At 37.3% G+C, this 16,872-nt stretch overlaps 2 protein-coding genes across 2 annotated transcripts; both read left to right on the top strand.

The window, feature by feature from the left end:
• The first annotated feature begins 270 nt into the window (after positions 1-270).
• LOC133058397 (olfactory receptor 51L1-like) lies at positions 271-1,218 on the top strand. Its single transcript, XM_061145135.1, has one exon. It carries the CDS (start codon positions 271-273, stop codon positions 1,216-1,218), a length of 948 nt encoding a protein of 315 aa, XP_061001118.1.
• Positions 1,219-15,909: 14,691 nt separating this feature from the next.
• On the top strand, positions 15,910-16,872 carry LOC133058241 (olfactory receptor 52J3-like). Its single transcript, XM_061145111.1, has one exon. The coding sequence runs from the start codon at positions 15,910-15,912 to the stop codon at positions 16,870-16,872; it is 963 nt and encodes a 320-aa protein (XP_061001094.1).

The following is a 16,872-nucleotide window of genomic DNA, read 5'->3' as shown; positions in this document are numbered from 1 at the left end:
CATAGACTAAGCAGTAGGACAAGTAGCAGAGATCACATGTCTGTGTATGCAGTTGTGAACAGATTTCATGTTCTATAAACTCTTCCTGCACTGGTGATTCAGAGGCTGTTCTTCATACTGATATCTGTGTAAGCCATTTGGAACATCCTGAACATTGATTTTGCATGACTATGGTGGAATTTACTCATTGATGTGAATTGCACTAGCCTGTGACTTTGTCAACTCTGACTCTCTCATCTCTTACACGTAAAGGGCTTCTGAATGACCACCATGGTGGTCTGGAATAACAGTAATGTTATGGAACCCATCTTCCTCTTACGTAGTTTCCATGGACTAAAATCTGCTCATGCTTGGCTCTCAATTCCATTCTGTCTTGCATACCTGGTGGCATTTATAGGCAATATCACCATCCTCTCTGTTGTGTGGAGTGAGTCCTCACTCCACCAGCCCATGTATTATTTGTTGTCCTTCTTGGCAATAACTGACCTGGGCATGTCCATGTCTACACTCCCTACAATATTAGCCGTGTTATGGTGGGAAGCCCTGGAAATTCAAATAGGGGCTTGCTTTGCTCAGCTCTTCTTCATCCACACATTCACATTCTTGGAGTCTTCAGTGCTGCTGGCCATGGCTTTTGACCGCTTCGTGGCTATCTATCGTCCCCTGCACTACTCAAGCATCCTCACCAATGATGTCATTGGAAAGATAGGCCTAGGCTGCTTGATACGAAGTGCAGGAGTAGTGATGCCTACACCCCTATTACTAAGGCGCTACCATTACTGCCGTGTTAATGCCCTCAGCCACCCTTTTTGCCTGCATCAGGATATTCTTAAATTATCCTGCTCTGATGCCAGTGTCAACAATGTCTATGGGTTGTATGTGGTCATTATCACATTGGGCACAGACTCAGTTCTCATACTCCTCTCCTATGTCCTAATTCTCCATGCTATTCTTGGCATTGCATCTCATGAAGAACGCCTAAAGGCACTCAACACTTGTTTATCCCATGTATGTGTGGTACTTATCTTCCTCGTCCCTCTAATCGGCATATGCATGGTGCATCACTTTGGGAAACACTTGCCTCCCACAGTCCATATTCTCATGGCGGATATTTACCTGCTTCTCCCACCAGTACTTAACCCCATTATCTACAGTGTCAGGACCAAGCAGATTCGTCTAGGAATTATTCACATGTTTAGGCAAAGAAAGAAGCTTTAGAAAGCATCCAATTTTCATCATTTAGCACTGATTTGGAGGAAGATTTTCTCCACTGGAATCTTAACTCTGCAACATATTAGATATGTGATTTTGGAGAATTCCCTAATTTTTATTCTATTTCCAGGTTTTTATTTTTTTCTTGGTAAATTTGGGATTTTATCATTGCTTTGATTATATTCCAGCATCATATGAAGATTACGTCACAAGTGTTATGAAGATTTCAATATAACAAAGTAAACTGATATAAAACATATTTTACAGTTTTTAAAAATAATAAATCAATTGAAATCTATTAATCCAAAGACTCAAATGTGGTTATCATTCATTGTTAGTCGGTGATTAGTTATTCCTTTGTCAAGTGCCAGAATTTTGTGCAAACTTTTGTTTGTTTTAATAATCTATGCTTAGTATGTATTGGGCCTGAAATTTTAAAGACCTTACCAAACCCAATCTTTACTCTGCCAAATATCATCACTGTAACTGACTTTTTTCCCTTTATCCTTTGCTTATACCTTAGTTTCGCCTTCAGCTATTCCCTTGTATAGATATTAGAATCATGCTCACTTTGTAGTGTTGAGATAAACATATAGGCCATGATTACTCACTCAAGGTTGACATATAATAAGTTGAAATATCAAAACAGGCATTCATTCCTCTTAGATCAAGGGAATGAGACTAAATCTGGAAAACTGATGGTTTTAGAGTGTGTCCACCCACACATTCAGATTATAATTTGGGATTAAAACAATGAAGCAAACAATTATATACAAAATAAAGATCCAATTTCTCTTCATTGCTGTGATGAAGCAACAAAGATCAGATATAGTCCCTCAGTTTAAACAACAGATAACATGGAAAGTGTATGAAAGAATAGTTCTAAGAAGTTGGGTAAAAGGTAACAAAGAGTGATTTCTAAGAGAAGGGGAAAAATGAGGTGAGCCTGGTGATTGCCCTAGTTTATTTATTGGAAATTTATTGAGTCTTGAAGTGAGCAGAACCCTAACAGAGTCTGGTGGTCTCCCTGAATCATGAGGCAGAGTAACAGAGAGCTGAAAATTTCACATAAACAGATAGGTGATCCGTAGGACACTCTTCAGAGGTCTTCAGTTGTGTATTGATCATTGTATGTTTGTGAAGGAACTACTGACGCTGGGAAAAAACCATCAGAAAGGAGTAGATGGAATGATTTTTTAAACTTTCTATATGACTGAGAAGAGTTTATATTCTCATAGCCAGAGTAGAGAAACTTTGTAATACACAGAACATCTGTTTGTATATTTAGAAGACTATTGCCTTAGCAATGGGGCAAATTATCCCTAAATTAAAAACTGTCTTGGTTATTGCTAACCTTGTATAAAGAAAAGTCTTGAAAGAATTGAACCATTTATATGTAATTTTATTACACGCAAAATAAAGATAAAATTTATATTTAGAGAAATGCAAAAAATATTTTGCTCAATAGTATAAAATTTACAATGTATAAAATTCAATAAAAAAATGTAAGACATGGAAAGATGAGTGATAGCAGAATCCACATTGATGAATCAATCCATAGAAACATATGCCTAGATGAGACTAATGATGGGATAAGTAGACAAGGACATTAAAAAATATATAAATATGATCATTATATTCATGACTGTAAAGGAAGGCATTAACATATTAAATAGAGCTATGATCTTTTTAAAGATGAAATTTAAGTTCTAGAATGAAAATTAGTATGGGAGAGATGAAAAGCACACTGAATGTATTTAAATGAGAGGGAATAGACTAAAAAATGAGCTGAGCATCTTTGAAATACTGGAGATGATTATGCTGTCTAATATATGCATATAACTGGAAATTTAAAAACAGAAGAGAACAGAAAAAAAAAGTATAAACAACAGTTTGTTTCCTGAGTTTAATAAAACTAAGTCCACAATCCAAGAAGCTCAATAAACACAATCTGGAAAAGAATATGAATAAAACCATAGAGAAGCACATCCTGATCAATTTGCTTAAAAGCAGTGGAACTGTCTGAAAGCTTACAGAAAAATGATAACAAATTTACAGAAAGACAAAGATAAGAATGAAGACAGCCTTCTTGCCAGAAATCGTGCAACCCAAAAGACAGTGGCGCTATATCTTCATAGTACTAGAAAAAGCAGGAATAGCAACCAAACACACTAAAATGCTATACTCAGCAAAAAATTCTTCAGAAATGAGGGCCAAGTAAAGACAATATCATATATTTAGCAGCTGAAACAATTTAACTCAAACAGAGCAGCAATGCAATATTAAAGGATGACTGACAGCAAAGATAATAATAATGCATTATGGTATTAATTACATAGGTAGAAATAAAATATATGACAAAAATAGCAAAAAGACCAAGATGTGGGTAATATTAGTATATTCTTATAAGAGTCTTATTTTCTTTAACTGTTAGTACGATTCTTATTCTATATGCAAAATGATACATTACAGCAAAGTAGATAATGACAAGCTAAAGATGTATACTAAAAATTCTGAAGGTGTTACTAATATATACATCTAAAAAAGGTATAGGTAATAAATAAATAAGTAGTTATATTAAATTATAATACTATTCAATTCATTAGAAATATAGGAAAAGTGGGAAAAGGGGGAAAGAAAAAATTACCTATAAAACAAATAGTAAGATGGTGGTAAATGGAAACATTTACACTTCTGTTTTTCAGACACATATGTTCTTTCTTTAGAATAATTGATAACAGAGTGTGTACTGTATCCTGGATGGTTTATGCATCATTGTAGATAGCAATTTATAAGCTGACAACTAAGACATACACACAATAGGTAAATCTACCACTTCATTGGTTTGCAGCTAAATAGTATAAGATATAATCAAGGCATCTCATGGGCATGTGTCCACTGCTGTAACTCACTGAACACCTCTTGTAAAATGGGTCCCTTGTTTCTATATGATATTATGCAAATTCTATATCAATGTATTGCTGCTGCTCAGTCGCTTCAGTTGTGTCTGACTCTGTGTAACCCCATGGATTGAAGTCCACCAGGTTCCTCTGTCCATGGGATTCTCCAGGCAAGAATACTGGAGTGGGTTGCCATTTCCTTCTTCAGGGTGGTAGCGGTGGTGGTTTAGTGGCTAAGTCACATCTGACTCCTGTGATCCCATGGACTGTAGCCGGCCAGGCTTCTCTCTCTATGGGATTCTCCAGGTGAGAATACTGGAGTGGGCTGCCATTTCCTTCTCTAGAGGATTTTCCCCACCCAGGAATAGAATGCAGGTCTCCTGCCTTGCAGGCAGATTCTTTACCGACTGAGCTATGAACGAAGCCCCTACTAGCTTCTCCAGGGTATCAATGTATTGAGCATGCCATAGTCCTTGGGATGATGAGTGAGACTCTGGGTAGGAAAGTCAAACTCATGCTTAGAAAATATTTCCAATCTAAATGAAATGCTGCCTTTTTTAGAGTATAAATGTCTAATGTAACCAAATTGCCACCAATTGGTTGGTCTTCTTGGAAGATGGTGCCATATTGGGGTTTATTACTGGTCTCTTGCTAAGGTTTGGGTATTCAGCACTGGCAGGAGTAGAGGGATGAACTTTGATGAATGACAGTCCATAAAGCTGGGCCCATGCATGGTCTCTATCACTGTTACCATGGCTACCCTATTTAAAGGCCACTGTTCTCTATGGTTAATGACAGACACTGGTTGTTGTCGATTTAGATCTGTTTGACTGGATTATCTGGTATGTTACAAAGTGACTCAAACACTTTCACTCTTTGTGCTACTTCTCATGCCTCTACCCCTATGTTTCTTGATACTGATCTTCTAATCATTCCCTGTTAAGGCTATTGACCAACCAGAAAATACACCGGAGTGTGTTTATGTGTTTATTTATAAATTAACGTGAAGCCACTTCTTTTTCCACACAAGGTAGATGACCAATACACTGCAGAATCCCGCAGAGAGGATTTTCCTCGCTTTTGTTTTCCAGGTCCTCTTTAAGGAGTTTGATGAAACTATAATTTACTTTTGAATTGCTCTCACATACCATACAGGATCACCAAACTGTTCATACTCAAAGAATATCCTTAGGAAAATTTACTCAAATAATATACATTTTAGATTCATTCAGTACCTAATAGAATTCCTTAGGTAAAGCCTCAAAATCTGCATTTCTAGAAAATGTGAAGGGCCTTTTCTGCCATATCCCAAAGTAATGTGATTAACTCTAGGTCATGAATTGCTCAAATATTAGAAGCTGGATACTATATACACCTCTTTCCTTTTTAGATGAATCCCACATACAAATGAAACACTTGAATGCATTTTCAAATACACCCTATCAGTAGCCTCTGACAACAGCCTCTGGCTGTTCATAAATAGAGACCAGGATCTTCTCAACACCTGAATTGTAAGACATGGTGCTGAAATCAGAGGAATAACATCACTGGAAGTCTACATACAATCATAACATAATCTGCCTCTTATTCCAAAGGGGAGGAGACCAAATAGGTAAGTAAAAGAAAGAAACAAAAGGTAGTTGGATATTTATCCTCTGGCATAATCTAATGGGCATGTTTTGTTTCCCCTGGAGAAAGAAAATGGACTCAGATTACAGGCCTGCACACAGTAAACTAAAGGAAAGGAAAATCATAATAAAGGCCATAATCAATTACCATCCATGCTTAATTGTGAAAAGATCCACACACTATGAAAAACTTTCAACCAGTCTACCTTTAAATAAAAGGTAAATTCAGAATCATCATAAATATGATAGCAAAGGAAAACTGCAGTCAGGAAAACTGCTCTACCCCTGAGTTACATCCTCCAAGAAAATTATACAGGGCCAAAAGAAAATTATGTTAAAAAATGCATGAATATAATAAAACAAAAGCAGATTCACAGATATAGAGATCAAGTTAGTGGTTACCAGCGGGGAGAGCAGAGAGATGGGGAAGGCAAGTAGGAGGAGTAGGGAATTTTTTGCTGAAAGTTATCCTTTTGTTTCAAGTTCAAAGGAATCATTAACAAAATAAACCACTTGTTACACACAATAAACAATTTCAATATTTTTTGGAGGGTTATTTGACTTAATTTCAATATACAGTAATTAAAAGAAGATAAATAGAAATAACAGGAAAGACTAACAGCACACACACACCAAATTGGGCCAACCAACATCCGTGTTAACCCGTGCTGAGAAGTCCCTCATTAACAGCAATCTGAAGTCCCAAACTGGGAAAAGGTCCCAGGCAGTGCATCCACCCTACGGATGAGACTTCAAATTGGTTTCAGGGGTTCCCACTTATCATCGCAGGCCACAGACTAATATCATCATCAGTTTGTGCACAGAAATAATGCCCTGGTTTTATTTTAACCTTTTGACAGTGTTTGTTTTATCTTATGTTGAAAGATAACATAAGATAAACCCCGGGTGCACAGTCAGCCAGACCTCCAAGGGCTCAAGAATTCCAAGACCCACCCCCTTTATTATCCCTTGCCTGACTTGCTGTGCTTACAAACAAACAAACTGAGCAGTGTATAGGCAGGTCAGAAGCAAGGTCAGAGGCCTGCTTCCTACTTCTGAAGCCTGAACAAGACTTCCTCCATTTTAATTTCTCCTCCAGTTTTATTTCTCTATTAGGAGACTAAAGGGCACAAACTACAATGTATAAAATAAATAAACTACATGGCCATATTGTACAGGACAGGGAATATAGCCAATATATCATATTAATAATAATTTTAAATGGAGTCTAATCTATAAAAAATGTTTATTATGTTGTACCCTTGAAATAATATATTATAAATCAACTACACCCCAGTACAAAGTAAATGAAATTAGAAAAAAAAATTACCTCAATATTACTTTAAAAAAAACTAAAGATTTAAGAAATTATCATTTTCAAAAACAAGGACAGGATAGCATGAAAAGTAAATATTTGAAAATTATAAGTTAGTAGAAAAAATTTTTGATGACAAGTGCTCAGGGCTGGTGCACTGGGAAGAGCCAGAGGGATGGGATGGAGAGGGAGGCGGGAAGGGGGATCGGGATGGGGAACACATGTAAATCCATGGCTGATTCATGTCAATGTATGGCAAAAACCACTACAATATTGTAAAGTAATTAGCCTCCAACTAACAAAAATAAATGAAAAAAAATAAAATGATGTTAATTTTTAAGAGAACTTTTCTTAGCAATTGCTATATATATTTTCCCATTAGCTATATATTTATTTTCCCCTAAATCTTCTGGGTTCTTCACTCTTGAACCCTTTTCTTTTCACATGAAGACTGACTTACTGATCTGGGTTTTGAGACTAATAAAATAGTCTATTCTTCTGAATGCAGTTTCTTTTGTATCTTTCCTCTTAGAAACCAACTGCTTAGAAGGAAGATAAACTATTCTTCTTTCCATGCTTTATAGGAATAGAGTTCCATTTTACAATGCCTGTCATGACACAGTCTATGATGTGGTTAGTAGGCCTATCAAATTTGGTCAATCAATACTAGGAATTTCATTGTAGAATACATCTAAACAAAATTCTCAATAATAAGAGATACTCAGCTCGTCAATAATAAAGTTCTTGTTTTCATTTGTTTGACATGTTTTAAATGTCACTATTCGCAAACTGAGAAAAAATAAAAGGTTTTCAAAATTCTGAAGTCTTTCTCAGATGACCAAACAGTTCTTAAAAAATAAGAAATAAGTCAATATAAGTATAGGCAGATAAATTAATATATATATATATATATATATATATATATATATATTTCAGAACATCAGGAAAAAGGAAACCATGATTAAAAACATTAAATAAAGAAAAATATACATAAAAGATCAACCCAGAAAACCATATGTCAAGTAAGGGAGGAGTTATGGACAGAGAAAGAGCAAAACTGAGAGATTTTAAACTAAAAATAATTTCCAAAATTGTCATGTCATAGATCCAAATGTTATAAAGGCCTATTCACTTAACTGATGAGGATAAATTTTTAAGAAATTTAAATATAAAGAGATGATACTAATACATTTTAAAGAGGACAGGAAAACCATTATAGTTTAACTATAAGAAATAGGAATCACAGTGGAATCCTTGATTACCATGTAGATCAAGATAAATGTATTCATTCTTATAAAATCATTTCAACTAATATAGCTATATTAGTTTTCTAGTGATGGTGTAATGAAGCATCATAAACTGGGTGGCTTAAACAACAGAAATGTATTGTCTCTCAGTTCAGTTCAGTTCAGTCGCTCAGTCGTGTCCAACTATTTACAACCCCATGAACCGCAGTACTCCAGGCCTCCCTGTCCATCACCAGCTCCCGGAGTTTACCCAAGTCATGTCCATTGAGTTGGTGATGCCATCTAACCATCTCATCCTCTGCCGTCCCCTTCTCCTCCTGCCTTCAATCTTTCCCAACATCAGGGTCTTTTCAAATGAGTCAGCTCTTCATTGTAGGAGGCTAAAAGTCTGAGATATAAATGTCAGTGATGTTGCTTCCTATTTCTTCACACATCATTTTTTTAAATAAGGATACCAGTCAGGTGAATCAAGGACTTCAGTATGACCTAATTTTAACTTACATTTTCAATGTCCCTATTTCCAAATAAGCTTACATTCTGAAGTACTTGAGGCTAGGACTTCAGCTTATGTAACCTGAAGGGATACAAAGCCCAAAACATCAATCATATTTGAAGAGAAGGTAATTTTCAGTCATGCAAACATTTTGAAACTACATCTCTCATTCACCCTACTTTTAGAATTTACTTAAAGATGTATTCCAGGAAAACTAGGGCAACATCTGTGAAATGGGAAGATATGAGATATTAGGAACAATAGATTCAGAACAAGAGAACTGTAAAGGGTATTCCCAGCTAGGCTCAAGAAAAGGAACCAGTTCAGAATATGTAGCAACAGAATTTAGGCAACTGGGAAAGCAGTCTCCCAGAAAACATATAAAGTAAAACTCAACATTTAAGAAACTAAGATGATGGCATCCAGTCATATCACTTCATTGCAAATAGATGGGGAAAGGGTGGAAATAGTGATAGATTTTATTTTCTTGGGCTCCAAGATCACTTTCAGATGGTAATGAGAGAGTCAAGTCCTAGGCAGGTTGATAAGAAGTCCAGGGTCCCTGAGGAGAAGATAGGAGTCTGGAGCTTTCAAGGAGGAGAAAAGGACAAAGACTTTTCTTTTTTTTTGGTCTAAGCCCAGAACTAATGATTACACAACCAAACAACTCATCCTGCCCAAGGATATGTTTTTCCCTTAAACTCTGTACCAGTGATTACATGATGCTTTTGAACTGTGGTGTTGGAGAAGACTCTTGAGAGTCCCTTGGACTGCAAGGAGATCCAACCAGTCCATCCTAAAGATCAGTCCTGGGTGTTCTTTGGAAGGACTGATGCTGAAGCTGAAACTCAAATACTTTGGCCACCTGATGCAAAGAACTGACTCACTGGAAAAGACCCTGATGCTGGGAAAGATTGAAGGCAGGAGGAGAAGGCAACAACAGAAGATGAGATGGTTGAATGGCATCACCGATTCAACGGACATGAGTTTGCGCAACCTCTGAGAGTTGGTGATGGGACAGGGAAGCCTGGCACGCTGTGGTTCATTGGGTCGCAAAGAGTTGGATAAGACTGAGAGACTGAACTGAACTGAATGATTATATAACAACAATGTATCCTGCTTCAGGACATGTTTCTCCTTTTTAAGAACTGTCTGAATAATCCTGTCATCGTAAAGTGTAAGTTGTGGGAGCAGGTCTGGTAAGATCTTTTTATTGTTAGTTCTAATCTCATTATCTTAAAATGTATATTGTGTTAGTGGGTCTGGTAAGACCTTTACAACCTTGAGACATTCTTTTCATTTAACGTAATAACCAATTGACAAAGTATATAGCTCCCTTGCTAAGACTAGCAAGGGGGGCACTCTCTGTCCCCCTTCTTATGTCTATGTCAGAAGGTTTCTTTCTCTTCTTTTACTCTAATAAAACTCTGCTACTCAAAAGCTCTTGAGTGATCAAGCCTGGTCCCTGGTCCCAAAGCTAAATCTTCAGAGATCACAAATCCGACATCATTCATCATAAGCTATCTGTGACTGCAGCCACAAGATTAAAAGACACTTGTTTCTGGGAAGAAAAGCTATGACCGACCTAGGCAGCATATTAAAAAGCAGAGACAGCAGTTTGCTGACAAAAATCTGTAGGGAATATGCTATGCACAGGCCTGTGCTATAATTAACAGGGCTTCTTTGAAAAATAAGAATGACTTTCTCATCAACCCCAGGCAAAGGGCTGGGAGCAGTAAAAAGTACATTATGGAAAAACATCTTGAAAACAAGATGCTGAAGAACTGATGTGACTGATGGAAAACCATTAGTGACTGTAACCAGAGCATTTAGGGAGTTGCTGAGGAAAGGCTAAACAGAGTCATGAAAGGCCTGAAGGTTTGACATTGAGGACTGTGCATTGTATATCTTTACCCCTGATTTGAGATTGTAAAGAACAGATATTTCTAGAGCATGTACAAGGAAGGAGATGTTAATAAAAGGCATGCGAGTTTTAGGATCTGGGTTTTTGCCTGCAAATGGCATCAGCCCCGTGATCCCCACTTTATTTCTGAGCCTTATTTTTCCTTATTCTTCTGCAGCACCGCTCCCTCAGGTTGATTCATCATTGGTTCCTATAATGGAAAATTACTCAGTCATAAAAAAGACTAACTCTTGCCATTTTTGACAACAGAGATAGACCTAGAGGGTACCATGCTAAGTTGAACAAGTCAGCACAGAAAGACAAGTAACAGATGATTTCATTTATGTGTAGAATTTTTAAAAAATGAAATAATTGGACAAACATAACAAAACAGAAAAAGATTCATAGATACAGAGAAAAAACAAGTGGTTGCCACAGGGAAGTGGCATAAAGGGATGAGTAAAATAGATGAGGGAGATGGTGAGGCAGAAACTTCCAGATATAAAATAAATAAGTCACAGAAATATAATTTACAACATTGGTGAAAGTGAAAGTGTTAGTCACTCAGTTTTGTCCAACTCTTTGCGACCCCATGGACCAAAGCCCACCAGACTCCTCTGGCCATGGAATTCTCCAGGCGAGAATAATGGAGTGGGTTGCCATTTCCTTCCCCAGCGTATCTTCCCAATCCAGAGATCAAACCTGTGTCTCCTGCATTGGCAGGAAGATTCTTTACCATTACACCACTTGGAAAGGTAATATAATCAATATTATTTTAATAACTTTGTATAGAGAAAAATGATAATTAGACTTATCGTGGTGACCATTTTGCAATATGGAATCATTATGTTGTATACCAGAAACTAATATTATAAATAAGTTATATTTTAGTTAAACCAATTTGTTGCTAAAAGTAAAATAATAAGGATGATAATAATAATAAGATGAACTCTAACTGACCACTTACAATGTACAGGATACTGTTCTGAATGCACAAGAAAATTTTAATTTATTCCCAAATTTGCTTAAGAAGGAAGGCAGTATTTTGAATCCCTTTTTATTACTAGGGAAACTGAGGCATAGAAATATGTAAGTCACTCAAAGTGACATGGCTAGTATGTGACAGGGCCATGACTTAGACAATAGCACTCTAAATCCAGGATTAAAATTTAGGCATTTATAATTAGTAGGATTTCAGAATTCTGTACATGAGAAATTGTGAGGGTAGTGGTAGGGAAAGTGTGTACAGAAAGCAGTGTGAAAAACTAATGATGAATCTGTGTCCTTAAGACTAATCAGGGAAACTCAAGGTAGTTACTATAGCTTATGGTATATGATGTCAGATTCGTGATCTCTGAAGAAGATTTAGCTTTGGGACCAGGGACCAGACTTGATCACTCAAGAGCTTTTGAGTAGCAAAGTTTTATTAAAGTAAAAGAGGACAGAGAAGGCTTCTGACATAGACATCAGAAGGGGAACAGAGAGTGCCTCCCTTGCTAAGACTAGACTCCCTTGCTATATACTTTTTCACTTGGTGATTACAGTAAATCAAAAGAAGGTCTCAAGATTGTAAAAGTCTTACCAGACCCACTCACACAAGACACACTTTAAGATGACAGGATTATTCAGAAGGTTCTTAAGAAGGAGAAACATGTCCTCAAGCAGGATACATAGCTGCTATATGATCATTGGTACAGTGTTTAAAGGAAAAACATCAAGATGAGTTGTTTTGTTGTATAATCATTAGCTCTGGGCTTAGAGAGAGAGAGAAAAGAAATCTCCTTCTTGAGAACTCCAGACCTCTATCTCCTCCCTGGGGAACCCAGACTTATCAACCTGCCTAGGAATTGACTCTCTCAGTTATGAGGTTGGAAAAAAACAAACAGTGAAGAGAAAGAGTAAAATCTAAAGCAAAAGCAAAAAAAAAGAAAAATTCATATTTTTAAAAACATTTTAAGTTAAATTAGCTAGTTTATTCTCTGTGTAGAATGTCAGTAACACGTAGGATTGGGCCATGTATTCACATTCACATGAAGGTACAATAATATATATCTTTTCACATATGTCAAGTATAGATGAAGTAAATGTTTTATCTCCACTTTTTAACTTTTATTTATATACACTTCAGTTTGCTTCTACATGCTTTGGAGTTTTCGGCCTCTAGAGTAGAATATTGAAGTTTGTGAGCAGTCCCTGTGGACTCAGTCCCAGAGCTCTGTGCAAAGTTGAGGTGCTTTCTTAGAAATATCTCTTGAATACTCAACCTCTAATATAAATGTGACCTCCATGCCCTGTTTAGAATGAGAGTAAGTATTGTGCTGCTTGATGCTGTGCATAAGACCCTTGCACACATGAGAAAGGTGAATCAGCTGCTGATTTCTGGTGAATAGATCTCTCTAGTAAATGGAGAGACACATGGGCAGAACAAGCTGAGAGTGGATCATGTTACCAGACTGCACTAGGTAGGAAAAAATAATATGTTTTAAATAGTGATAAGCTTATTCTTTAAAATGCTCAGAAAGACCCAAGGCATGAAATGTCATCTTGTCAATCACACTACATAAGATATATTTCTCCCGCAGTAGGAAGGATTGAAGCTAGTGGTGATCCACTGTTGAAGGTGGACTCCTAGAGTTGCTACAAAATAAGCAACAGGCACTCTATAGCCTTGGCCTTGGCCATGGCCATCATTTTTCTACTGGACAGTGGCACCCACTGTTGAGTGTGGGATCCTAAAACTGCTTCAAAATAAACAAGAAGGACTCTATAGCCTTAGCCTTGGCCATGGCCATCATTTTTCTATTGGACAGTGGCATTTTAATTGCCCAGTTTGCTATGCATTTATATGTATTATATATGTATTTATAGATCACAAACAAGAGTCAGTGCACTTGGCAGCACTGGTTCTCTCTCTGTTAGACTGAATTCACAAAAAAAGGAAAGTTTGTTTTTTTCACCTTGGTATGTTTTCTATATCAAAAGAGAAAGAATAAAAAATGTGAATAAGAATAAAAGTGTGAATAAGAGTGAATAATAAATAAGAGTGAAGAATAAAAAAGTGAAACTATGACAAGGACAGAAAGGAAGGATCTCTATGCCTTATTTTGAATTACGAGCGCTGTAACACAACCCTGGGGCAAGTTTCTTTACCTCATTTTGAGTATTTTGAGTGGTTTGATTCATTCTGTAGCTTTATTTTTCTAAAGTGTAGTTGTTTTACACTGCTGTGTCAGTTCCTCTTGTACAGCAAAGTGAATGAGCCATATGTATACATATATCCCCTCTTTTTTGGATTTCCTTCCCACTTTAACAGTTTAAGAAGTTTCTTTTTTCCACACCCTGTTAAGCATTTATTGTTTGTAGATTTTTTGATGGTGGCCATTCTTCCCACTTTAACAGTTTAAGAAGTTTCTTTTTTCCACACCCTGTTAAGCATTTATTGTTTGTAGATTTTTTGATGGTGGCCATTTTTTTATTGTGGCCCCAGTGCAAGGGGATTTCTTATTGTAGTTTTGATTTGCATTTCTCAATCAGGACAGTATGGTACTGGCACAAAAACAGAAATATAGATCAATGGAACAGGCTAGAAAGCCCAGAGATAAACCCACACAACTATGGTCACCTAACCTATGACAAAGAAGGCAAGAATATACAGTGGAGAAAAGATAATCTCTTCAATAAGTGATGCTGGGAAAACTGGGCAGCTACATGTAAAAAGAATGAAATTAGAGACTCCCTAACACCATATACAAAAATAAAGTCAAAATGGATTCAATACTTAAATGTAAGGCCGGGCACTAAGAATCTCTTAGAGTAAAACAGTCAGAACACTCTTTGTGATAAATCACAGCAAGATCTTTTTTGACCTATACCTTAGAGTTATGACAATAAAAACAAAAATAAACAAATGGTACCTAATTAAACTGAAAAGCTTTTGCACAGCAAAGGAAACCATAAACAAGGCAAAAAGACAGCCTGAAGAACGGGAGAAAATATTTGTAAATGAAGCAACTGACATAGGATTAATCTCCAAAATATGTAAACAATTCTTGTAGCTCAATATCAAAACAAAAAATCCAAATAAAAATTGGGCAAAAGTCCTAAATAGACATTTCTCTAAGGCAGACATACAGATGGCTAACAAACACATGACAAGATGCTCAACATTCTGCTGTATTTTGAAAGCATTTCTCAAATATCTTTCTCCACACCTTTAGTTCACTGCAGAGGCAGATTCTTCTCTATTGAGACACTGATATCCCAGAGAGTTACCAAAAATATGTCCTCTAGTACCAAAATGATCTTAGGCTTTCAGATTTTTCTACCTAATTCCAGTGTACTGAGATGCTAGGAGGAGTAACCAAGCAAGTGTTGACTCAACGGCAATGGTAAAATTAACTCAAGTAAAATTAACAGCTGTTCTGAGAGTACCTGATAAGCTACAGCCAGAGAAGAGAAGTGTAAATGACACTAGAAAACACTCTCCTTCTCCAACTGATATCTGTGCAGTCTGTAACTCATGAACAATGGCTGTCTCTGCTCCTGGCCAGACATCTCAAAGGGTCAGTAATTTGTCTGAGAACATGTAGCTGTGTCTCTTATGATCTGATTTGGTGTCTGTGAGAGGCTACTGGGCTTGGGTCAGGATTTTGGCATGTACGTCTCTATGTGAATAATGGGGAATCAGAAGAATTCAGGCTTGAATTGTACAAGCTCCTATACACCTATATCTATAATTTATTTTCATTATGGACCCCTTGAAGGCCTTTTTGAATGCCTCTGTAATGTATTAACTTGTTCTCATGTGTAGTCGTCATGTTTCTAGAGTCACTTACCAGAGTGGATTTCCCCAAATAGAATCACATCCAATTCTCTTTCAAAGTGAATGGCAAGGTCTAATTATTGGCACTCTGCACTGAGCTTTCTGTAAGCCTTCACTTTTGGAATTAGAACTCAATCAGCAGGCAGAATAAAAACTGCCTATGACTCTGACCTGGTATATTAAACGCTAGGGGGAACTACTCCATACATGTGATTGAATAACAGGCCTACTTACCTAGTAAACATGACATCAACTCTGTGCTGATGAGAGCTAGGAACTGATGAAACAGATCATTCTCCCTCTGATCTCTCTCTCTCCCCCTCCCTTTTTCACTTTTTCTGTTGACAGGAGCAAGAGAACCAGATTCACTTTCTTCGAGAAGTAACAGGATGACCTATCACAATGGAAGCACTTTTCACCCAATCACATTTTTCCTCATTGGAATCCCAGGTCTGGAAGAGGTCCATGGCTGGATCTCCCTGCCTTTCTGCTTTATTTATATAGTGGCTTTACTGGACAATGTCACAATTCTGCTGGTCATCAAGATGGACCAAACCCTCAGGGAGCCCATGTTCTACTTCCTGGCCATCCTTTCAACAATTGATTTGGCCCTTTCAACAACCTCAGTACCCCGTATGCTGGGTATCTTCTGGTTTAATGCTCAGGAGATCAGCTTTGGAGCTTGTGTGGCCCAGATGTTCCTGATCCATGCTTTCACTGGCATAGAGGCTGGGGTCCTGGTGGCAATGGCATTTGACCATTATGTGGCGATCTGTGCTCCACTCCACTACGCAGCCATCCTGACATCCCGGGTACTCATGAGCATCACTTTGTACATTGTAATTTTAACAGTCTTGCTTATACTTCCCATGATATATCTCATCTACCGCCTACCTTTTTGCCAGACTCATGTAATAATACCTCATTCCTACTGTGAGCACATGGGAATTGCAAAACTGTCCTGTGGAAACATCCGTGTCAATGGTATTTATGGGCTCTTTGTGGTCTCTGTTTTTCTCCTGAACCCAGTCCCTATTGGCATCTCCTATGTGTATATACTCCGGGCTGTTTTCCGTCTGCCATTCCAGGATGCACGGCTAAAAGCCCCAAGCACATGTGGCTCCCATATTGCTGTCCCCTGTGTTTTCTATATCCCCTCACTCTTCTCTTTCCTCAGCCACCGATTTGGACACAACATACCCCACACTATTCACATTCTTGTTGCCAACCTCTATTTGGTTATCCCACCATCGCTCAACCCCATCATTTATGGTGTGAGGACCAAACAAATATGGGAGCGAGTGCTCCATGCGTTATTAAAAAATAAAACACCTACCATATTGTTTTACTAA

This window comes from Dama dama, chromosome 1 (assembly GCF_033118175.1).
Source record: "Dama dama isolate Ldn47 chromosome 1, ASM3311817v1, whole genome shotgun sequence".
In the NCBI taxonomy this organism is placed as follows: Eukaryota; Metazoa; Chordata; class Mammalia; order Artiodactyla; family Cervidae; genus Dama; species Dama dama.
The sequence above is the reverse complement of the archived record's forward strand: the minus strand, read 5'-3'. Positions and strand labels throughout refer to the sequence as shown.

What these genes read in the sequence shown, in the direction of transcription:
- LOC133058397 (XM_061145135.1), top strand. Translation starts at nt 271, where the DNA reads ATGGTGGTCTGGAATAACAGTAATGTTATGGAACCCATCTTCCTCTTA.
- LOC133058241 (XM_061145111.1), top strand. Translation starts at nt 15,910, where the DNA reads ATGACCTATCACAATGGAAGCACTTTTCACCCAATCACATTTTTCCTC.